Genomic DNA, 24,762 nt, shown 5'->3' on the forward strand with positions numbered 1-24,762 from the left:
GTGAAATAAGTTGCAAAGGAGAGGAGACATGCCCGCCACACCCCCAAACAGGAATAAGAAATGCCACTTGCCACTCATTTCCAGAAAGTATCTTGCGTTCATTAGCATTCGGCCTTGAGGTTTCAGCTCTAACTGGTGTAAGGAAGGAAAGAAACAAGGGTCAGAATGTGAGACAAGTGCTGAGTTGAATGACATCACAACTGGCGGGTTTGGTGACGGCAGGAGATCCCCAGCGCAGGGCCCACCCTGTTCCCTTTCACTTAACTTACCCATATTATCATCAGACTAGCACAGCATCCGTGAACATAGGCTTTCTTTTATTAAAACACCTCAGCAACTACCTAATTTGACTTGGAGACCAAAACTTCCTTAAGGAAGAAACCAAATTCTAAAACAGATTCTATGTGACTTCCTTGCCCTGCGCTACAGCTTATCTTAAGAGTTGTAATAGGGTAGATTCATATCTTGATGGTGACAAAAGAATCATGGAGGCTGGGGACTAGCTCACTTGGAGAACAAGTAGGTTCCCTTTGGAAGGAAAGAGAAATCCTGCTTTGAGGATGCCTGAATACACCTGCCCCTAGGTTAATCGGGTATTAAATGGGAGTGGCCTTTCTCTTTCACACAGAGAGCCTGTTTCCTTTGGAAAGTGCTGGAAATTTTCACACTGCTAAGGGAAATTTTAATTAGATTGGTCGAGGAAGGGATTTAAAAAAACATATTTCAGGACTTCCCTGGTGGCGCTGAGGTTAAGAATCCACCTGCCAATGAAGCAGACACGAGTTTGAGCCCTGATCCGGGAAGATCTCACATGCCGCGGAGCAACAAAGCCCGTGTGCCACGACTACTGAGCCTGCGTTCTGCAGCCCGTGACCCACAACTACTGAGCCCACGTGCTGCAACTACTGAAGCCCACGCGCCTAGAGCCCGTGCTCTGCGACAAGAGAAGCCACCTCAATGAGAAGCCCACGCGCCGCAACAAAGAGTAGCCCCTGCTCACTGCAACTAGAGAAAGCCCGCGCACGGCAACGAAGACCCAACACAGCCAAAAAGAAAATATAAACAAATAAATAAATTTAAAAATATATATACACATATATATATTTCAGTATCATTATGTAGAAGGGATGATGCAGGAAATCATGTGATGTGACATAAGGGGGAAAATGGCAAATCTGACACGACCTGACCACTACTGATTATATAGTAAACTGTAACACTGTACTATAAATATGCTAAAAAGAATACGAAGGTGAACTGCAGGGCACTGCCGATCATTACATCCAGGGGTAACTAGAATAACTGAAAAATAGTAAGAAGGGTCTGGTCAAAGTCAGGATTGAATATGAATCATGGCTAAATAATTCAAGGTCATGGTGACCTTGTGCCTGTCACCAGACCTTTAAAGATCTCGGAGAACTGACATAATAGTGATGTCGATGTTACAGCATCACTACTATTAGAATTTTATGATGTGACAAGCCTGTACTGCTTGATTATCTACACATTCTCATGCAAGCTTAAATAGATTAATGAAAAGAGAAGTGCTTTTGACAACAAGTATATACACCATTATTTTCTGGTTTATGGAATAATAAATAAGGAGGCAAGAATAAAGCTAGAAGAGCAAGGGAACAGGGGGTCAGTCCCAAAGGAAGTGGCAAAAATTGGTACCAGGTGACTGCAACCAATATTACCAATATTCAATACCGATATTCAGGAATTAGTGGTGATGGAGGAAATTAAACCAGTTAGCTGCTGGAAGAACAACATTCACAGAAAGTGACAGTCCATTATGTTTTTGAGAGTGAACAGGAGATAACCGCACCAACAGGGAAAATCTTGGGAAAGCAGAAGGAAAAATCTTACTGTTTGGAAACTGGATGGTGTTCATGGAAGTGAGAGGCAATTCTGAGAAAATCATTTTTGGTTTGTTTTAAATAGAGAAGCTAATTTTAAGAAAGCAGACTGCAATAGAAGCAAGGGAAACTATAAGTCCAAAGCAACCTGTTGACCTTTAAACATTATAAATAAAAGTGAACTAACAAATAACCCTGAAAACAGCAAAGGTGGAAAATGTAAGAAGGTTGCTAGTAGTTAAATGAGGATCAAGGGCTTATGTCTCAAAAATCCCAATATGCAAAAAGTGTAAAAAGTCTGATAAGGATAAAAATCAGAGAAAGTCGAGGCAAGAAATCAAATGCAACTTTAAGAAATACAAACAGAAAAGCAACTTGTTTGTCAGTGATGCTTAACAAAAGAATTTTTAAAATAGTTATCCTCTCATTAATTGAAAAGGAAATCAAATAACCTTCTACTTAAAAAATTAGAGATTTGGTGACTCTTCCCTTTTTTTAAAAAAATGGGGCAGAAAGTGGAAAATAAATGGGAATGGGGGAAAAAACTGAGGAAAACTTTCTCCAGTTTCTCACTTCTTTCTCTGAGCCTAGCCAAATGCTCCCATGATTCAGTTGTACCTACAGCCTCACCCCCTCACCTACCGGGTTTGTATAAACCTTTGACACTAAGTCACATACCTGTGACATTATCCACTTATTTAAACTCTTCCTACTTGTATAACTAGCTACCCAAGAGGAATTCTGCTGAATGCGGAAGTTCTCAACAGACACACTGAACTAAGTTATCTAAACACATCTAAGCGTAGGGAACTTTAAGAAAAAATCTTGATATATATCTTTAAAGATTACTTTAGTGATACAAGCAAAGATACATGTACTTTCCTAAAAAGTACCTTTTTTTTCCAGATCAAAAATACGTAATTGACACAAAAATCTAGGTTTTAGGCTTGTATCATTCCCATTTTGAAACCTGTGACCTGAAGATCTTTTGGCTGGAGTTCTTAAGAACCTGCACAAAGCAGAAAGGTAAGAATCTCCTTTGCATAAATGATACAGACATGTGAAAACACTCTCTGGGTTTCAGACCATGTAAAAGCAGTTTTTACTAGTATAAGGCCAGTGTATCGTACCTTCAGGATGACACTGAAATCTTGAGCTAGTCTTCAACTATGGTTCTTATCACTTAATGGAATATACACTTAAAATAAAGCTCACAGCTTGGCTATTTACCCATATTTCTGTCTTCCCATTGTTTTTCCTACATCTCTCGGCCAGGGAGTAGAGCTCCACAGTTGTTTCGGATATTAGGTCCACATTTTTGCCCTTTACGATGATCTGCATTACTCTTCCCTTGTTGATATGGGCGTCAAAAGTGCTGTCCCAGGGAGGGTACATGGTTGGCTTTTTCTGGATGTACATCTGCCCATTCTCTAGGAACAGAAAGATATGTTCTCATTACTCCCTTAACCAGCCCTGGGAAATAATTCAACTCAACAGTGACACCTATTCCCTCTGCTCTCCGGGATATATCAGTCTGTTGGGAGAACAAAAATAACACGTAAAGGAATTAGAGATTGATCTGAAAGATACAGGGGCATAATTTCAGGCTTACAATGAGTGCTCCTTTAAAAAGATATTTAAAACTTTTCCATTTGACATAAATACACTAAGAGGCAAAACCTTTAAGCCATCATGAGCCGTTATTTCCTTCCCTCATTTGCAAATGAGGATATATTTTACATAAGCCATGCACCCTAAGCAAAAATTAACAAGTATTCCGGAGGGGTGGTGGTCCCCATCCCCAGAGCCAGTGAAGCCGGCTGTAGACCTGCAGGCTGGTGGGGGTCCTGGAAATGGTTAGTAACAGGAGCCAAGGTCAGGATGATATAGTTTAAGGGAACTTCCCCAGAACCACCAGGCGACTGGACTTACTCGTGGGATTAAGCAGTGTTGTCCTATCTTTCATCCATATTGGATTTTCCATAGTATTTGTTCTTTAATCATTTCAGGAGCGGAAAACTGCAGCTGTATTTCAGTGTGTGTTTCTTGTGATCATAAGCACACAAAGTGGCAGATTTAGCAACGCAGAGATGTTGATAAAGCAAAAGGAAAAATTCACTTAAAACAGGGCAACAAAGCAGTTCTGAATCCTGATTCTCTCCGGCGCATGATGCTAAAAGCAGAACGGGCATTTAGCATTTGCTAAATTATTCTTCGGGAGGTATACAAGGATTTGAAGAAGCTGAGACTTCAAATTTTAGGTAAACCTGGCTATTAGCGGTATAAACTCTGACAGTGTTGAGCGTGGAATAGGAAGGGGAAGATTTTTATGTCTCGTTTAAAAGAAATTTAACTCAGGATCGGACTATAAGAAAAAGCAACGGCAATATTAGTGATCGGAGTAACGTTTTACTTCCACAGGCTGAAGCCACCCCTCATAATTCCTTTAATTCCTCCCAGCCGCAACCATTCTCCACACCCCGAAAAAGGACAGAAATTCCCACGGCAAGGCATTTTTTACACCTTCATTCAGTAATGTTTGCAATCACTTAAAAAGAGAACCAGAACTCAGGCTCCTATCTATTTAAAGTGGGTTTTGCCATTTTCAGAGGCTCCCAGACGGACAGCACTGTGTCCTGTTTGTCCCTGTTCTACTGCTTTACGTAAAATGCAGCCTCACACCCCCAAGACTGAAATGTGCTTAAACTCTAGAGAAGTAATATTTGAATGATCATGTTCAGAGTGATTTCTTTGCTGAACAAAACTAAAACAAAATCGACACCCCGAACCTCTAAACTCCACAGCCTAACCTTTTGGAAAAACAAAGTCTTTTTCGACACGTTCTCTGGATCCACACGGCTGATTAGACTAAGTTCAAAGGCAAGGCCAAAAGAAGAAGAAATTTTAGAAAGGCTCTCAAGAGGCAAATGTCAGTGAGAGCTGTGGTTGTAAAGGGAACTGGATCCCGGGGACATTAAGTCGAAAGCAGCTTTGAAAAACTCAGACATTGTACACTTCAAAGATTTTGGTGACCTTTGAAAGGTCTTAGATTGGGAGCAAATGCCATTCTCACTTTTAACTAAACAGGAGAGAAACCTGGGCAGAAGGGAAATCGAGATCATCAGACAGTCTTCCCCGCTTTCATGTGCTCACAGGGTCTGGAAGGCTGAAGTCAGTCAACCACAGAGCAGAAGTCTTAGAAGGGAGAGAAAAGCCAACACACCAGGATTTGAAACCCCAGGGTTCTGAGCTGGAAACATCTAGCTGGAGGTTCTCAACTGCAAAATCAGGTTCCTCTTGCACCTGTGAATGTCACCCCCTTAAAGGACTATTTTTTTTTGAGGACTTCTGTGTCTCTCCACCTGTCTCTCCAGCCCCAATCCTTCTCTCTCCCCACTACCCTGCTTTAATGTCTTCATTTCACGTGACTTACTACATGATATTTTTCTTTCTTGCCTATCTTCCTCTGCTAGGAAAGAAGCTCTAGAGGAAAGGCACGTATTCTGACCCAGTATACAGTAGGTGCTCCATAAATGCTTTCTCTGTAAACGAACTATAATGGCTCCTATTGTTCCTGGGACTCTGCATTGGTGGCAATCAGACTTCCCTACGAAGTCTCTGTGAAAACCAGAATGTGTGTAGGAAGGCAGTGAAGCTGGAAAAATCATGGGATGTAAACTTCCTTCTGCCTTTTTTTTTTTTTAAGAAAGTCCATGAGAATCTTAAAATACAGAGGCAGGGATCAGGGAGGGTGGGAACAGTTGAAGTGATCATGGAGAGATTCCAGACAGAATAATTATTTTAATGGAATGATTTAAACCCACAAAGGAATCCGGGAAGACTGTCACTCTCTCCCCCTCACCATGAACTTCTCATAAATATTTAAATTTGACAAACTATGAGTATTCTTTCACTCAACCAGGGTTTTAGTAAACACAGAAGTTAAGTTTTCTGTAATTTGGACTCTAAGCGCTAATCATATGTTCTTTGTACTATTCATCTGAGCTTGGCCAAAGCAGCAGTAAACCATCTTTGGGGTAAATTCTAAGATTATGCAGACTTTATCTATAATCATTGACAACAACCAGACTTAACACCACCATGTTTTACTTCAGCTCGTTAAAGTAGATTTTTTTCCCCCCCGTTAACTCTTCACAATAATGTCCTCAACTCATTTCTCCTTTCCTTTGTTTATGTGGAAAATGGGACCATGAAATATTGTAGAACATGAGGCAGGAGACCAGGCCTAGTTCGGAGGCTGTTACTAAGCCCATATGCCTTTGAGAAAGCACTTGGCTCCCCCGGGCATCAGTTTCCTGAGCTGGAAAATTAGGCTGTGCCAGATGACCCTGAAGATCCCGGAAGACCTTGCTTCCCAGTTCATAGCAGGGTCTTCCTCCTCCTCTCCCACCCCACCTGCACCACCCACTCAAGCTTACCTGATTCAACATATTCTTTGACAAGCACAGCACAGTAAGGGTTAACGGCCTCTCCCTGGCACGGCTGGCAGGACCCACAGTCAAAGTTGGACAAACCAATTCGAAGAAACGGTGACATGGCCGCTCCCTGAAAAGCGACAAAAGACAGAAGCTGTTTGGGGGCTGTAAAATATGTTATTGTGGGTGTCCCACCCCCACTTAACCAGTGCTTTATCTCTGACAGCCAGAGCCTGAAATGGCTCAACTATCCATTCAAACAAATGTTTTACTTCCCCTTCTGCGCAGTACACTATTGGGCTCACCCCAAACCACAGGCTGACTAGCCAGAGAAAGTGGCGTTCAGGACTTCAGCGTTATTGAACCTTGTCAGTTAGACCTAAGTTCCACTCTTAATCGAATGGAGTTTTATTTAATAGTTGCAGAGAGAAGCAGAGGCTTTCCAACATTTTATTTCTTCTATCAATATTATTCAAGAAGGTACCCAGGAAACAACACGCAGTAATAAGAAAATGAGTTTACAAACAGTGCATCTATTTTAGTCACACCAGTTGAACATGACACCACGAAATTCGTACATGGGCTATTTATGTGTGTGATGGAATTGGCTCTAGATATTTATTCAGTAGCTGATCTCTGTTTAGTTTAGACAAACATACACACATATACATATAGATATAGATAAATTAAGCTCTTGAATGTTACAAACCACTTAAAAACCCTAAATCACTGGCCACCGTAAAATACCACTTCATTGTGGAAGGAGAAACAAAGTCCTTCGTAAAAGCCAAAAAAGAACTAATAATTACACTTTCCCGGAGATATCGGTGAAAATCATCGTAGTGTTGGCTACAAATTCCAGAATTTTCCAGTCTGATTCTTCATCTGTTGTTCCTTCCTTGTCTTTGTCCATTTACTTCAACCCTTTTTTGAACCTACTTTTCCATGAGGTTCCATGAATCTGAAACTATTGCCTGGTATTCAGTGATAGAGTTACGTCTTTGCTTCCTCTTTCTCTTGAAACAATTTTGCCTCACGAATTTTCCCCTTCTTACGCAAGCCAAAGATATCAAGAAGAAAGCATTAGTCATCTTTTCTACCTTTTTGTGAAGGAAGAAAACTACTCAGAGTAACAGGATCCCAGGTGTGAGAATCAACGACACAACTGGAAATCTTGGGCCCATAACCCTGAATCCGACAGAGCCATAAAAGATTGCCAGTCCTCTGGAATGCTGGCAGCCTGGGTATTTTTTGAACAAACAGAGAGACAAATTAGGGGCTCTTGATCACTGTTGTTAATTTCATGGAGGTTAAGAGAGTCCCAATTTCCTGCAGTTCAGCAGGTTTAACTAAAGGAGGTGGTTATGGAATCACCATGATTTGTCAGGAGTTCTTAGCCTTGGAAACATTCTGTATATGTCACTCTGCTGAATTAGCAGCTAGATGACTTCCAGGTTTGTCTTTAGGGGGCCCCCTTCCCCCTCTGAGCTTAGAACTCTTGGGCAGAAGCCTGGCTAAGAACTGAGAATTCTCCAGAGAAAACGTTGAGACCCCCATTCCTGGACCACGTAGATCTTTCAGACTAATCTATATTCCTCCACTAATCAGGAACAATCACCAAGAACCAGCATCATTTATGCGAGTATTTACCACGTGTGGACTTTCTGAAGATTTCCTTAACACAAGTGAAGGTAAGTAATTAATTCTGACTTGAGCCTCGAGGGATCACTGACTCATAAAGTCCGAGTTACAACCACTCTGACCTTTACTGATGGATGTGTCACTCTGCTATTTCCAGGCTGGGTTCAGAATTAGGCAACAGCAGCTCAACATGCACCTGGGAAAATCTGTCTGGGGAACAGACTGAAAGGTCTAGTGTCCCCCGGGGTTCTATCACAGTAAGGAACAGAGTTACTGCAAAACCCCCTCCCCCAACAGGGCTGGCTTAGACATCAACTGACTTCCTATCCACAGCCATCCTGATTCCCTTGCCAGTTCACCAGACTCGCCTTCCCTATCCCCTCACCCAATAGCATTTTGATGATCTGCCCAATGCATGCATCTGTCTGGTAGCCAAGCCACTGTCTTTCTAAAGGTCTAGTCACAGTGACATTTTGACATTTAGAAAGCAGAACTGGCATCTGTGTGTTTAACCTCACACGTTGTTCAATAAAGCCTCAAGCTCAGGGGGTGCCTTTTTAAGGCAAAAGGTAGCATTTTATTGCTGAGCTGCCCAGAATCTTTTCCCCTTCTGTAACAGTCATAGGCAATCATCATGAAATGAAGAAAATACACAAAATTGGTAAAACACTCCTCATAGTTCCACCGACAGAAGCAAATCACGGTTACTACTTTAATGGATTTTCTCTAGTCTATGGTTTTGTTTTATATGCTGTGCTCATACTGTGTGTATGAGATTGTATCTGACTTTTACCAAAAAAATTTACTAAAAATTTACCAAAAAAATTTACTTTTACTAACTTTTACCAAAAAAATTGTCCAAGCTACTATGTCATCTCTGTAAGCATCCTTTTAATTCTTACATGACAGCCCACTGAGGGACAGCTCCATTATCTGCTTTACTGAAGTCTTATAGTTCCACATTTAGATTGTGTCCAGTTTTTCCATAATAGAAATAATGCTGTGATGAGCTCCTTTTACATTTTTTTTTAATTTAGGAAGAACGCATCAAACTAGATCACCAGAGAATTCCAGTATTACTACATCAAACAATATCACTATGTGTAAGGTCATACACACTTAAAGAAAATAACAAAATGCAAAGGCAAAGACTTAAGGAAAATATCTACGGTAAATGCAACAGAAAATAAGTTAGCATCATTCTTATATAATAAGCATACACAAATGTGTAGGAAAAAAAAAACCCCCAAACCACTACCCATGACCCAACTAAATAACTGGCAATGACACAAACTACACAAAATACAAAAAACATACTTGTAACTAGTTTGTAGGAAAATGTTCAGCCTTGTGAGCAATTTAAGATGTACAAAACAAAGCAGGATACTATATAATTGCATTTATATGACATTCTTGAAAAGACAAAACTATATGGAGAAAAGAAGCAGTGGTTACCAGTGGTTTGGGTAGGGAACAGGGTATGATTATAAAAGGGTGACACAAGCAGGTTCTGGGGGAAGATCCAACTGTTCTAGAGCCGGATTGTGGTGGTAGTCACAGAAATCTAGACTTAAATTCACAGAAGGATGCACCCAAAACAAAGGTCAATTTTGCCATACGATAATTTAAAAGCCAAAATTAAGAAATATGCCACTGGCATTTCAAGGCATAGATTATAAATTCAGAGGTTATATAAAGAATATACATTAGGAAACTGAGAATTCATATAATAAAATATTAAACTAAAATCTGAAGTAAGCCAGCATAGTTTCAGTTTACTAAAGGGAAATGGTTAGAGCCTTAAGAAAACATGTTTTACTCTGTAGTATTTAAGGTTTCCTGAAATTTTGCATTTTGGTGCAAATAGCTGAGAAAAAAATAACATTGGAACCTGATAATGCATTTTCTTTGAGGATCCATTAATATTCAATTCAATTTAATAATATCATTTTATAATAATAAAATATTATAAAATAATTTTATTATATTTTATATTAATATCAATATAATTAATATTAATATAATAATAAATATTATTATTTTAAAATAATATTATTTTACCTGTGCAATTAGCAAATATTTTAGAAATGCTCTTACCTAACAATGGCAAGGACAACATGCATCATACACTTCCATACAATGCTGTGTGAGCGTAAATTTGTTGAACACTCGTGTGTATGTACCAATATATGTATATGTATGTATATACATGCAAATCTCAAGAGCCTAGAAGATGCGTAACACGCACATGAGGATGAAATTAACATAACAGATTTTTGTGGGCTGGTTTTTTGTGCGCAGAGCTGATGGTAAAGGAGAAGGGGTGCTAAAATAGAAAGGAAAATTACTTGTGTACAGAAATACATGCACTGGAATCGCATCTCTCAGGACTGTCTTCCCCCAGTCTCTCTGTGGAGTGTGGATTTCATAATCTCTTTCTTGCCAATCACAGTAGCCTCGCCCTCTACAGCAAACAATGTGTGCAGTAAGACTGACTGGCCAGCTCAGGCTGTTCCGGCAACACAAGGGTCCCTCTACGGACCGCTCGTCCGAGGAATAAAAGCACACATCCAGTCTCTCCTGGACAGCTCCCGGGGACCCCCCCAACCTGCCAGGTGCGAAAGGAACTCACTGTCTTGCCTTTGGAATCCTCCTCTTCTTCTGTTTTATCAGCTCAGTGACTGGGACCATGACTCCCAGCCTAGCATCCTGCTTAGACATCACCCTTTCTCTCATCCACCGCAACCAACCTGTCCTTCTCCTTCCCCATCTCCTCTCCTCCTTCCCTGGGGTCTTGGCGGGATTCTGCATCATCCCTCGTTGGACCCATCATAGCAGCTTACCTGTCTCTCTCCCCAGTCCTGTCACCTCTCACTCCCAGCCCCAAAGGATCTTCCCTAGGTTCATGCAGAGCCACTGCCATTTCTCCAACTTGTCATGCTGTTTCGGAGCTCTAGGCTCTTAGCCATACTGCCTCCTCTCCCTGGACCGCCTTCCTATCTCACTCCAGCCTCCATCTGCCCCACCCCCGCTTCCTCATCTTCCAAGCTCCCGCTCAGTCTGTACCTCCTCTGTGAAGCTCTTCTTCCCTCACCTCCATCAGCCTCCCTCGACACATCTTGGTGGAATTTACTCAGCGCTCGCCCAGCCCCCCATAGCTCCCCGGGTACCCTGCGAGACAGCACCTGTCATATTTGTTCACCTCACCTTTGCCATTTCAAAAGTCTGAGTGGGGTAGATCCTGTACCTCCCATTCTCTGTCTTTGTCTTCAGCTCTTAGCCCCCAAATTTGGGGGACATAGTAAGGTCCCACCAGGATTTCTCCTACATAATCCTTGAAGAGGGTGGGATCTACTCATATCCCCAGAAGACGGGTGGGACTCAACCTATAGAAGTCCCTCTGGTTTCATCTGCAGCATATCTAGCAAAAACCCTCCAGAGTGAGTGCAGGCAGGTGCCTTACTTACTGGACTCTAGCTGTGATGAGGGGTCTCCTCTATTACCACGTTCCTCTGGGGAATGTGGGGCTGGGGAGGAGACCAAATGCTCACACAGCCGTATTTCCCTATAATGCTTTATTCAATGTATTAGTTCCTGTTGGTCTTCCCAAACAAGACTTCGGGCTCTGAGAGCAGAGACCATATCTTAATCATCTATGTACCTCCTGGGTCAATCCCTCTGTCTGATATCGAGCTGATGCTCAATGCCTTTTTGCTAAGAAACTTAATTTTCAAAAGCAACGTTTTACATCATCTTTTAATCTTCATGCATTTCTTTTACCTGAAAGGGTATTCTATGGTCCGATTAGGTAGCAGACAGTTACAGAGGAAATCAATACAAAGGAAACATCCCAGGCATTGTTACTGGCAGAGAATCGATGCCATTATGAGCTCAACTGCAGGAATTATTTAACCTCTCTGCTTTCTCATGTGGAAAATGGTGATAATACTGTTACTCGTCTCAAAGGGCTATGAGGATGAAATGGGAAAACACATGGAGGTGCTTAGAACAGGGCTGTCACACAGTAAACTCTCAAAGTAATGTTAGTTATTATTATTATTACAACTGATATACTTTCTAGTGTACTTTATGGTCATTATTAGTATATACCAAAAAAGGGTAGGAAGAGAATGGAAAGAGTCTTTTAGGAGCATATCTGGGCTGAATTAAGTGGCCTTCCTCTGTGCTCTGCCACCGAGCTCCCATAAAACCCCTCGCGTGTCCCTCCTATAGCACTTATTTTCCCCAATGGAGTCAGCACGATGCTAGCACTCGTCACGATGAACTATCAGTGTGTCCATCCAATCTTCTGCGCTTCTGCCATCCCAACTGCGAAATACCATCCTAATGTGTACTTTAAATTTGTGGAGGACCTTTACTCTTACAGCTCAATGTTTTCACCTTTAAGTGTGATCTCATTTCTCTTCGGCAGGTAGTGACAATGCAGGGAGAAGATCAAGAATCGCTGCTCAGGGGCACGCTCGAGGTCATATGCCAGTAAGTACTGAATGGAGAATTCTGGTCTCTTGCCTCCCTGATGCTGACTGACCTACTTATCCAGATGGACTCACCTGCCACAATTCAAAGCCACCAAATACTTTCACGGTGACCTGAAGGGTTGCCACCACCTAACAAAAGCGGATGGGGGAAATTCCATAGAAACAGAAAGCAAGAGAAGAAGTTCTCTATACTCTCATCAGCTAAAACGTATCACGACTCCTCTTCCTCTGCAGCAAGTGAACTAAGAATGAGCATACTTCTTTATTTTAAAAAAATCTGGATGTCACTTTTATTGCTATAATTTAGCTGGCGGTGTCTTAGGGACACAGGGAGAGTCTCAAAGAAATATCAACTCTTTACCATATAGAAAACACAAATGAATCAACAGTAAGCTTGGGGATGAGGGGGAAAAACATTCAGTGGGTTCCAAACACATCAGCTTAGCCAAAATTTGGTCAATTAAACATCAGGCAAATTTTGGCAAATTAAGTTTATCGCTTTCACATTTAAGAGATAGAAAGGTGTCTTAGGTAAAAGTGGCAGCTGAATAAAATGACTTACTGCTGTAGAAAAAAAGCTATAATAAAAAAATTAATTTGCCTTGCAATGTGCATGGAAGAAAGACTGTAACTAGTTGGGAAGTGTTTTATCCCCTTGCTAAGATGTCTACAAAGTAGTACAATAAAAAGAGTCAGACTAAATATTAGCCTCTCGCCCCTAAATATGGTCTCAAAAGTGAATTAAAATAATAAGTGTGAAATGAAGATAATATTTTAAAATAACCCTGACCATACATGCTACATGACAAAAGGAAAGAGGCCTAACCTTCAACGAGTAAGGAAGGGGGATTTGTGACAGAGCTCATCATGCCCTCCTACCTGCGAACGTTAACAAGACTCCCCCCAACCCCAGTTATGGACTGAATTGTGTCCCCAGCAATTCATATGTTCAGGCCGTAAGCCCCCGTGGGACTGTATTTGGAGGTGGAGCCTTTAGGGAGATAATTACGGTTAAATGAGGTCATAAGGGTGGGGCCCTGATCCATTAGGACAGTGTCCTTATAAGAAGAGAAAGAGACACCAGAGCTCTCTTTCTTTCTTTGCCACATGAAGACACAGTGGGAAGATGCCATCGACACACCTGGAAGAGGGCTTTCATCAGAAGCCAGCCTTGAAGGCACCTTGATCTCAGCCTTCCAGCCTCCAGAACAGGGAGAAAACAAACTCCTGTCATTTAAACCCCTCAGTCTGTGGTACTCTGTTCTGGCAGCCTGAGCAGACTAATAGAACATATCCCTTCTCCCACCAAAAAAAAAAAAAAAAAAAAAGTGTAGAAATAAAACAAATATTGAAATATAGGAAAGAAGGAACCTGGGATGGCATTATTAATATTCTGACACTAATTTTAATGGGTGACATGAATAGACAGTCCCACGAAAACACAGCTCTGAGCACATTATACAAATACTCAACTGTCCACATCCTTGAATTAAATCATGATTCAATCTGTTATTTAAAAGCCCCCATGTGTTGGCATGTACTGACCACACACCACACGACTCAGCCTGTTTTCTGAATACACCCCGGCAGTCCATCTCGACGGCTGTTTACACCTTCCTTCTGCTTGGATGCTCTACCAGCTCCACGCATACACGGTTGCCACCCTTCAATCTTTCTCATCTTTCAAGGACTTCATTTCTGTACTACTTCATCCAGAAATCCTTTCCTGCTCCCCGTGAGAAGAGGAGCGATTTATCTGACAGATGAGTTTTAGAAGAATAAACTATGCTTGCCCAGTCCAGCCCCCTCCTCTCTTTTGGGGGGATCTACCGACTTTCAGAGACCATGTTTCTCCACTCCCCTCTGCCATGCCATAAGCAGGGCGGGGCTCATCTGCCAGTCCTGGGAGGCCAGCCTTTGTGCAGTACTGCCTATGACACTGTGAACAACGACCAATGGATTTGCTTGGACACTTTGGCCATACCCACCAATCCAGCCTTTATCACTAGTCAAGTTGATCTTTTTCTTCTTCATCTCCCTGACTCCTGATCTATCTGTCCATTTGTTCCAAGCACATGCATAGCCTAGACGGTTATTTATTAGGTCTCCTACAGTTCACAAAACTTTGCAAAAAGCTTTCCATAGCTTGGGTTATTCAACCTTTTCACCAAGCCCGTGAGATAGGTATAATGAGCTCCATTCTACAGATAAGAAAGCTGAGGCCTAAGTGGGTAAGCAGCCTGCTGAAGGTCACACAGCTAGTAAGCAACTGAACCTGTATTCCAGCCCTGGTTGCTAAGTACCTCCACTCAAACTAGTCAATGATTCCTTGTTAGAAAATGGCTTTTAAGGTTAGGCCAGGGAGGAAGTGAAAGCATGGAGAGTTCCCCATAGATTGTTTCCATCTGTTCAACCAGTTCCTAATTAGCAAGGACCCATGACAGCTGTCAGACAGGCTTTCCCAGCAGCCTCTGTACTGCCTACTTGCCCAGTTACCTTGGGTACCAATTTGACGTTTCTTTTTGTCAGAACCTGGGGTTTAATGATCTTTCTACTGCATGGCTATAATTTGAAGAGTTAAAGAGTGGGTAATATAAACGGAGTTGAAGTTTCTTTGAAGAGCTTAAGCTCTCTTTCAGAAGTGAGGTCAAAGCTGCTGACCTGGGTAATTCTCCCAGGTGGTCATAAGTGTGTACTGTCTACCTCTGCGCCTTCTCCATTCATGCCTTTACTGGTGTGGCTGGTATCAGTTAGGATTCCCGGGGCCAAAGTCTAGAGCAGACAGAGCTCACTGCTTTGTACAAAGTCGGTCTCCTCGGCACTACTTTCTACCCAGGGTAGGGTAACCACGTACCGAGGCCAAAGATGCTGCCTGGTACAGGAAGCAAATTTAATGATGGGTCTGTTCACTGCGTCAAATTTTACTCTTAAAAGACACTCTTCACCACACAAAAAAAGGAGACTATGTGAAATGATGGATATGTTAATGTTTGATTGTGGTGATTATTTCAGTGTATACATTTATCAAGTCATCCGATCGTACACCTTAAATGTATATCCAACTTCTAATTGTCAATTATATCTCAATAAAGTTGGGGGAAAAGAGACAATTTTCTCAGTGACTCTACCATCATATTAACTCAGTAGCTCTAATGAGACACAGGATACTCTGGAATCTTCCTAACCCATCAGAGGAAGAGTTCTGCCTGTCAGGTGCTCAGGTAGGAAAAACACCCCACCTGAACGGATGTGGGACGTCCAATCAGAGGCAGGGCCCAGTGTGCCCCAGTCAAAGGACATCTTTTTTTTTTTTTTGCGGTACGCGGGCCTCTCACTGCTGTGGCCTCTCCCATTGCGGAGCACAGGCTCCGGACGCGCAGGCTCAGCAGCCATGGCTCACGGGCCCAGCCGCTCTGCGGCATGTGGGATCCTCCCGGACCGGGGCACGAACCCGTGTCCCCTGCATCGGCAGGCGGATTCTCAACCACTGCGCCACCAGGGAAGCCCCCAAAGGACATCTTGACTGAGACGGTCAAGTTGAAGTCCCTGGCCACATGGTCCCTTTTCCCTGGCCTGGCATGGCAGTATACCATCAGGAAGGAGAGGACACAGGCAGGAGCTCACAGGTGTGTCAACGAGAGGGCCACGGTACAAACGCCAGCTTTCCCCAACTGCATAGTCATAGACCAGTGACCTAATCTCTGTGCGACTATGTTTCTATTTCTGCAACATGGGGAAAATAACAGACCCACTTCACAGAGTTGTCGGGAGGATTAAATGAATTAACCATTAAATGAAACGCTTACAACAGTGTTTGGTGGAAAAGGTAGCTATAACATTATAGGACTTTTAGGACTTTTCCAAAGTAACCGCGGAAATTCTCCCTGATGAAATTAACTACCGATGATGATGATGATGATGATGATGATGATGATGATGATGATGATGATGATGATGATGGTGGTGGTGGTGGTGGTGGTGGTGGTGGTGGTGATGATGGTGATGATGATGATGGTGATGATGATGATGGTGGTGGTGGTGGTGGTGGTGATGATGATGATGGTGATGATGATGGTGATGATGATGGTGATGATGATGGTGATGGTGATGATGGTGATGATGACGATGATGACGATGATGACGATGACGACGACTGACTCAGTGGATTATCTGACGTGGCCTAGAACTCACCTAAACTATTGGCTAAGGAAATGAAGTGACATGTACATTTGTTTTTTGCCATCGCTCACTAAGTATCTGCTAAACCTGCCTCCTAGGTATAAAGCCTGGTGCTGGATGCAAAAATGTGACAGGGTCCCTGTTCTAAATCAGCCTTGGGACCTCAGAATGAAGTAGACCCCTGCCTAGAGGGGGACAGAGAGGAGGTTCTGACAGCCTGGACTCCACTTTCTCGCTGTTCATCCTGCGAGTAAAATGACGTGGCCAGGCAGTGTGTGGACTCAACATTAAGAGACAGAGAAAACAAGAACTGCAAAGCGGGCTGTCACTTGTGGGTACGGCGGGAGCAAAACACCCCTGTCCCCCCAGTGGTGTTCAAACACCACACCCTACTTCCTCCCGAGGGTGTGTGACACTTTTCAAAGAAAATACAGTATTTGGTAGTATCGTCATAGCAAGAGGAAATAGCAATGTTCAGTCCAAAGATGAACTAACAGTTTTGTGAAGAATAATAACACACACACAGCCCTGCGTGTGCAGCACGACATGCACTGCTGTCGAAGTTACTGCTGGAGATAAAGGGAAAGGGAGACCAGGGGCGGAGACCAGGAGGAGAAGGCCAAGCGGGGCTCAGACGCTCCAGGATGGATGTGTGCATGCAGGTCTAGGTGAACCAGCCATGTCTCTCGTTGCCCACGGATGTCCCCACCTTAGAAATGAGTGGTGTGTAAAAGCCTGTTTGTGATCAGAGCTTAGAATCCACGGAAACTGAAATTAGATACTATTCAGGTACCTGGACAAGCCCATGAACAACCCATTCATCTGTTAATACAGAATGAAATCAAAAGGATGAAACTAAGCACCTTTTCGTCACTGTTCCAGCTTAGGAGGTCCTCCCCTGGTTTTATTTCCTGTGACCTTTCAGGTTTATTGTGGGTTTAGGAGCCCATCTGGGGTCTAATTTCTCAATTTAAAGATTACTCTGAATCTCAGCAAACACTGGTTGAACGGGTGAGGCGAGAACATGTATATTCTCGGCCACAGCTGCAGTGGACACCTGTCACCTGCGAGATGGGAACCCCCGAGCCCAACGGTTCTCAAAGTGTCATCCTGAGGGACCACCAGCATCGCACCAGCACCGCTTTAGACATGCAAACCCGCCAGCCCCACCCGGACCCGCTGAATTAGAAATTATGGAAGCGGGCGTCTGCAGTCTGGGTTCCAACAGGCCCTCCACTGACTCGCTGCACATCTAAGTTCTAGAAGCACTGCCCTGGAATCAAGGCCTCAAGACAAGGCTGTGTATTTCTCTTCTTTATTTTCCTGGCATCCAGCACAGTACCTGGCACTGAGGTGATTCTAAATCACTGGTTCTCAACCAGGGCAACCTTGCCTCTAGGGGACATTTGGCAATGCCTGGAGACACGGATGGTTGTCACAAACGGGTGGAGAGGGTGGGACCGGCATCGGGTAGATTGAGGCCAGAGATACTGCAGACAACCTACAATGCACAGGACAGCTGCCCACAATGAACACATCAATGGTGCTGAGGCTGAGAAGCTCTGTTCTACACAAATACATGAAATGTGGTGATGCCAAGACAATTCCCCCCATTCATTCCTCCCTGTCTCTCATCATTTCCCCATGCTTAGTGAATTCTAGCGCCACAACAAGAAGGGAATTCGGAGACTTGGGGGAACGCATCTCTCTTTTCCATACTGCCTTCTCATTCGGCCGCCACGATTAGCACAGTAACTGACATGTAATATGTTCACTGCCAAGTGTCTTTTGAATACGTACACGGATACATCGGTTATGAATGAATCAATCTGTGAACAAATCAGTTAGTTGATCTGTTCATTTTTCTTTCTGAGAGCTGAAAGTGCCTTTAGTGATCCAACTGTCTGCTGTCTCTTGTAACAGCTGAGGAAACTGAGGGTCAGAGAAATTAAAGCAAGTGATCAAATCTACCTAATTGGTGGAAGAAATGTTACTAGGACTCAGGTCTCCTAGGTCCTTATTTATTCATCTTTCCACTGCGCTCTTATTTTATTGTAGATATCACTCAGTGAGGAATATGATTTGAACAGATGACTAGATTTTCTCCTACACAAAATATGAGTACTGCCTACACCCCCCAATGCCAGACCCTCGGCCCAATCGCACTTAATATTTGTGACGGGTCCTAATTTTGCTAATTTTGGACACTGCAGCATCCTCACATGCAGTAGCAAGCATTCAGTTAGTGAGTGCAACTAGCCTAACTGCTGATTATTCATATTCCAAGGGGGGCTTTTCTGTGTTCATCACACACACATAAAATATGAAGACATTAAAAACTTTGTGTCTCTGAAGAAAAAGAATGGTAAAAAGAAAAAGAAGTACTTGATTATGTGGCAGACCTCTTGAAAATGCCAAGCTTTGAGCTTCCCTGGTGTCGCAGTGGTTAAGAATCCGCCTGCCAAGGCAGGGGACGAGGGTTCAAGCCCTCTTAAGAGGAGAGCACAGTATTTCACAAATACGCTTTCACTGTTCTGCAGAGTAGAAGGTAGGTGGACTGAATAAATATCTTCATTTCGACAAAGAATCCACTACAGATTAGTGGCAAATAACTAATAGGCATAGAGCATTGACAGTTTACACACAGCTTTTCAAAGATGAGGTTAAGAAAGAGGTTGCTAGTCTTAAAAGATATTGGAAATTGTTTTTTTTTTAATTGGTCCTTCATCACAGTTTTTTTTTAATGTAAATTTAATTATTTATTTATTTTTGGCTGCGTAGGGTCATCGTTGTTGCGCAGGGGCTTTCTCTAGTTGTGGCGAGCAGGGGCTACTCTTCGTTGCGGTGCGTGGGCTTCTCTTTGCAGTGGCTTCTCTTGTTGCAGAGCACGGGCTCTAGGCGTGCAGGCTTCGTTAGTTCTGGGTCGCAGGCTCCAGAGCACAGGCTCAGTAGTTGTGGCGCACGGGCTTAGTTGCTCCACAGCATGTGGGATCTTCCCGGACCAGGACTCGAAACCATGTCCCCCTGCACTGGCAGGTGGATTCTTAACCACTGCGCCACCAGGGAAGCCCCCTTCATCACAGTTTGAGAAGCACTGTTCTCTGGTGCCTACTTGTAACACAATGTTTGAGAAATGCAATTTCTTCTAGTTTTCTATTTAGCTTTTTATACTCTCCCCTTGGAGGTAAGCTCTGCGATTTCAGGAGTAATGTCAAGTTTTTGTTTTTTTAATAGACTTCATTTTTTTAAACAGCAGTCTTAGAGTCACAACAAAATTCAGCAGACGGGACAGAGATCTCCCATATATTTGCTGTCCCACCCGTGCACAACATCCCCCATCATCAACAGCCCCAACGAGATGGTACGTTTGTTTCCTACACTGACATGTCACCATCACCCAGAGTCTACAGTTTACACAAGGGTTCACTCTTGGTACTGTCATTCTATGAGTTTGGACAAATACATAATGACATGTATCCACCACTCTTGTATCAGACTAAATATAGTTTCACTGCTCTAAAAATCCTGTGCTCCACCTTTCATCCTTCCCCCGCCCCAGCCCTAACAGATATGAAAATAAAGATGTAATAATGGAAATAGTGTGGTGCTGGCAGCACCAGAGTTGGAGAGATCACCAGAACAAAACCAAATGTTTTGAAACAGGTCCAAATACTTATGAAAGCTTATGTACAACGATGACACTGGGAAAAGGAAAGATTGTTTAATAAATGGACTGTGCCCATCGGCTAAAACTTACATTAAAGCTGACATCAAAATACAATTCAGAGAGATTGATGATATTAACATAGAAATAAAAACCTCTAAACTACTAAAGATACTAGATATGTAGATTAATGATTATATCCTTTTGGAATTAGGAAAGATTTCTCAAATGTACCATAGACAAGCTCCATAAAGGAACAAATTTCTATCCTATTTTACTAAAAACTTATACGTGTTACAGCCAACATCATCCTCAACGGTGAAAAACTGAAAGCATTTCCACTAAGATCAGGAACAAGACAAGGTTGCCCACTCTCACCACTCTTATTCAACATAGTTTTGGAAGTTTTAGCCACAGCAGTCAGAGAAGGAAAAGAAATAAAAGGAATCCAAATCGGAAAAGAAGAAGTAAAGCTGTCACTGTTTGCAGATGATATGATACTATACATAGAGAATCCTAAAGATGCTACCAGAAAACTACTAGAGCTAATCAATGAATCTGGTAAAGTTGCAGGATACAAAATTAATGCACAGAAATCTCTTGCATTCCTATACACTAATGATGAAAAATCTGAAAGTGAAATCAAGAAAACACTCCCATTTACCACTGCAACAAAAAGAATAAAATACCTAGGAATAAACCTACCTAAGGAGACAAAAGACCTGTATGCAGAAAATTATACAACACTGATGAAAGAAATTAAAGATGATACAAATAGATGGAGAGATATACCATGTTCTTGGATTGGAAGAATCAACATTGTGAAAATGACTCTACTACCCAAAGCAATCTACAGATTCAATGCAATCCCTATCAAACTACCACTGGCATTTTTCATAGAACTAGAACAAAAAATTTCACAATTTGTATGGAATCACAAGACCCCGAATAGCCAAAGCAATCTTGAGAACAAAAAACGGAGCTGGAGGAATCAGGCTCCCTGACTTCAGACTATACTACAATGCTACAGTAATCAAGACAGTATGGTACTGGCACAAAAACAGAAATATAGATCAATGGAACAGGATAGACAGCCCAGAGATAAACCCACGCACATATGGTTACATTATCTTTGATAAAGGAGGCAGGAATGTACAGTGGAGAAAGGACAGCCTCTTCAATAAGTGGTGCTGGGAAAACTGGACAGCTACATGTAAAAGTATGAGATTAGATCACTCCCTAACACCATACACAAAAATAAGCTCAAAATGGATTAAAGACCTAAATGTAAGGCCAGAAACTATCAAACTCTTAGAGGAAAACATAGGCAGAACACTCTATGACATAAATCACAGTAAGATCCTTTTTGACCCACCTCCTAGAGAAATGGAAATAAAAACAAAAATAAACAAATGGGACCTAATGAAACTTAAAACCTTTTGCGCAGCAAAGGAAACCATAAACAAGACCAAAAGACAGCCCTCAGAATGGGAGAAAATATTTGCAAATGAAGCAACTGACAAAGGATTAATCTCCAAAATTTACAAGCAGCTCATGCAGCTCAATAACAAAAAAACAAACAACCCAATCCAAAAATGGGCAGAACACCTAAATAGACATTTCTCCAAAGAAGATATACAGACTGCCAACAAACACATGAAAGAATGCTCAACATCACTAATCATTAGAGAAATGCAAATCAAAACTACAATGAGATATCATCTCACACCAGTCAGAATGGCCATCATCAAAAAATCTAGAAACAATAAATGCTGGAGAGGGTGTGGAGAAAAGGGAACACTCCTGCACTGCTGGTGGGAATGTGAATTGGTACAGCCACTATGGAGAACAGTATGGAGGTTCCTTAAAAAACTACAAACAGAACTACCATATGACCCAGCAATCCCACTAATGGGCATATATCCTGAGAAAACCAAAATTCAAAAAGAGTCATGTACCAAAATGTTTATTGCAGCTCTATTTACAATAGCCCAGAGATGGAAACAACCTAAGTGCCCATCATCGGATGAATGGATAAAGAAGATGTGGCACATATATACAATGGAATATTACTCAGCCATAAAAAGAAACGAAATTGAGCTATTTGTAATGAGGTGGATAGACCTAGAGTCTGTCATACAGAGTGAAGTAAGTCAGAAAGAGAAAGGCAAATACCGTATGCTAACACATATATATGGAATTTAAGAAAAAAAATGTCATGAAGAACCTAGGGGTAAGACAGGAATAAAGACACAGACCTACTGGAGAACGGACTTGAGGATATGGGGAGGGGGAAGGGTGAGCTGTGACAAAGCGAGAGAGAGGCATGGACATATATACACTACCAAACGTAATGTAGATAGCTAGTGGGAAGCAGCCGCATAGCACAGGGATATCAGCTCGGTGCTTTGTGACCGCCTGGAGGGGTGGGATAGGGAGGGTGGGAGGGAGGGAGATGCAAGAGGGAAGAGATATGGGAACATATGTATATGTATAACTGATTCACTTTGTTATAAAGCAGAAACTAACACACCATTGTAAAGCAATTATACCCCAATAAAGATGTTAAAAAAAAACCATACGTGTTAAACATTATCAAAGTATAAGACAAATGACAAACTAGGAGACATAATTTAAAGTATGTGGCAAAATGTTTGACAAATATGTGAAAAGCTCTTAAATATCAATAAGAAGGTCAAGCCGAATAGTTAAATATTATTTGCCCAATTAAAAACCAGGCAAAGGCTAAGAGCACACCTTTTACAAAATGAATATTATAAAGGCAAAATAAAACCATGAAAAAAGTTCAATTTCACTAGAACCTAAAGAAATGTAAATTAGCCAGTTCCATAATCCCTTTTCTGCAATTCCAAAATCCAAAAGCTCTGAAAATAGGGAAAAAATGGTTCTGTAGTGCAAACTAATTTTGTAGCAAAATCTGATGTGGGCTATTTATGGTCTATTTAATCCCACTGAACATAACTGTTAATACCTTACCCCCCAGTGCATAGCTTACTAGGAATATTTTGTACTATACAGTGTATAACTTTATTACCTTTATAAAATATGAATTATAAAATAGATTTGGCTGTAATCGTTTGGATAAGGGACCTATACAGTCTTTATGGAAGAAAATATGTATTAAATGACTTTAAAATAATAAGGCAAGTATATGAAGGTATATAAACAAGAATGCCCACTGCAGCACTGGTTAATAATAGCAAAACTGGAAACAGCCTCAATGTCCCCAAATAAGGTATTATTTAAATATATTATGACATATAACTACAGTGGAATATTTTACAACCAGCAGATTATTATTCACTCAATTTACAGGATACAGTTAAAAAGAGATACTAACCATAGTGTATATAATAGGCGCTCATTTAAAAAGATAAATTTACATGCATAAATTTTAATGGGAAAAACTTTGGATCAAAAGTGCTATCTCTGGGTGATTGGATTTTAGGCGATTCTATTTTATTAAAATTTTTTTATTATTTATTTCTATTTTTTATTTATTTTTGGCTGCGTTGGGTCTTCGTTGCTGCACATGGGCTTCCTCTAGTTGCGGTGAGCGGGGGCTACTCTTCTTGCAGTGCGCGGGCTTCTCATTGCGGTGGCTTCTCTTGTTGCGGAGCATGGGCTCTAGGCACGCGGGCTTCAGTAGTTGTGGCACATGGGCTTCAGTAGTTGTGGCTCACGGGCTCTAGAGCACAGGCTCCGTGGTTGTTGTGCACAGGCTTATTTACTCCACAGCATGTGGGATCTTCCCGGACCAGGGCTCGAACACATGTCCCCTGCATTGGCAGGCGGATTCTTAACCACTGCACTACCAGGGAAGCCCTTAGGTGATTTTAAATGGTTATTTTTTCAGAGGTTTACAATACTAATTTTTTAAAAAAATGATCCTGGGTAACAAAAAGGAGAAAATGCTTTTCCTATATCAATTCATTTTTCACACCTAACAGTTTTGTGCAGTAGGATGGACAGTTCCCATTATAGTGAAAGGAGAAATGGATGCCTGCAGCAGTGGGGACTTTTCTCAAGGCTATAGAACTTGTAAGTGACACAGCCTAAGGCTCCTGATTCCAAATCTAGTCCCTTTCTACTGCAAAGTCACTGGGCACCAGGCCCCAGGGTACCACCTAGCACGCATTCAGATGCCTTGCTCTGATAACATTTGGTAATTTAACAAGTCACTCTTAATATCAATTCCTGGGAGATTAGTATGTGGAAAGTACTGGGGGGGGGCGCGGTTCTTAGACATCGAAGCCACAGTTCTTGATTTCAAGAATCCTCCAATCCTTGTCATAGGAGATTCCGATTTAGGAAACAGCAGCGGTCCACAACTTCACTAATAGGTAGTTTAGATCAGAGCATTTTTTTTTTCCCATAGAAATGTTACCCATGATGTTGAATCGACATATGCACATTTGGGGAAGAACTGAATGGTACTATGAAACCACCTACAATGGATTTAT

The 24,762-nt window shown here is 41.9% G+C and overlaps 1 protein-coding gene across 6 annotated transcripts in view; it reads right to left on the reverse strand.

The window, feature by feature from the left end:
- Positions 1-24,762, reverse strand: part of PRKCQ (protein kinase C theta) — a 158,103-nt gene that overhangs the window by 102,225 nt on the left and 31,116 nt on the right. For 3 of the 6 annotated variants that reach the window (XM_060159845.1, XM_060159874.1, XM_060159865.1), the window contains exons 2-4: positions 6,299-6,425; positions 3,090-3,289; positions 72-132 (exon numbers count right to left, since the gene is read on the reverse strand). In XM_060159845.1, the coding sequence (XP_060015828.1) occupies positions 72-132; positions 3,090-3,289; positions 6,299-6,416 (379 nt within the window). In that variant the 5' untranslated portion in view covers positions 6,417-6,425. Of the gene's footprint in view, positions 1-71; positions 133-3,089; positions 3,290-6,298; positions 6,426-6,600; positions 6,682-24,762 lie in introns of those variants that run through there. The other 3 variants (XM_060159854.1, XM_060159885.1, XM_060159894.1) reach the window with 3 other exon arrangements.

The sequence above is a fragment of the Lagenorhynchus albirostris genome, chromosome 1 (assembly GCF_949774975.1).
Source record: "Lagenorhynchus albirostris chromosome 1, mLagAlb1.1, whole genome shotgun sequence".
NCBI lineage: Eukaryota > Metazoa > Chordata > Mammalia > Artiodactyla > Delphinidae > Lagenorhynchus > Lagenorhynchus albirostris.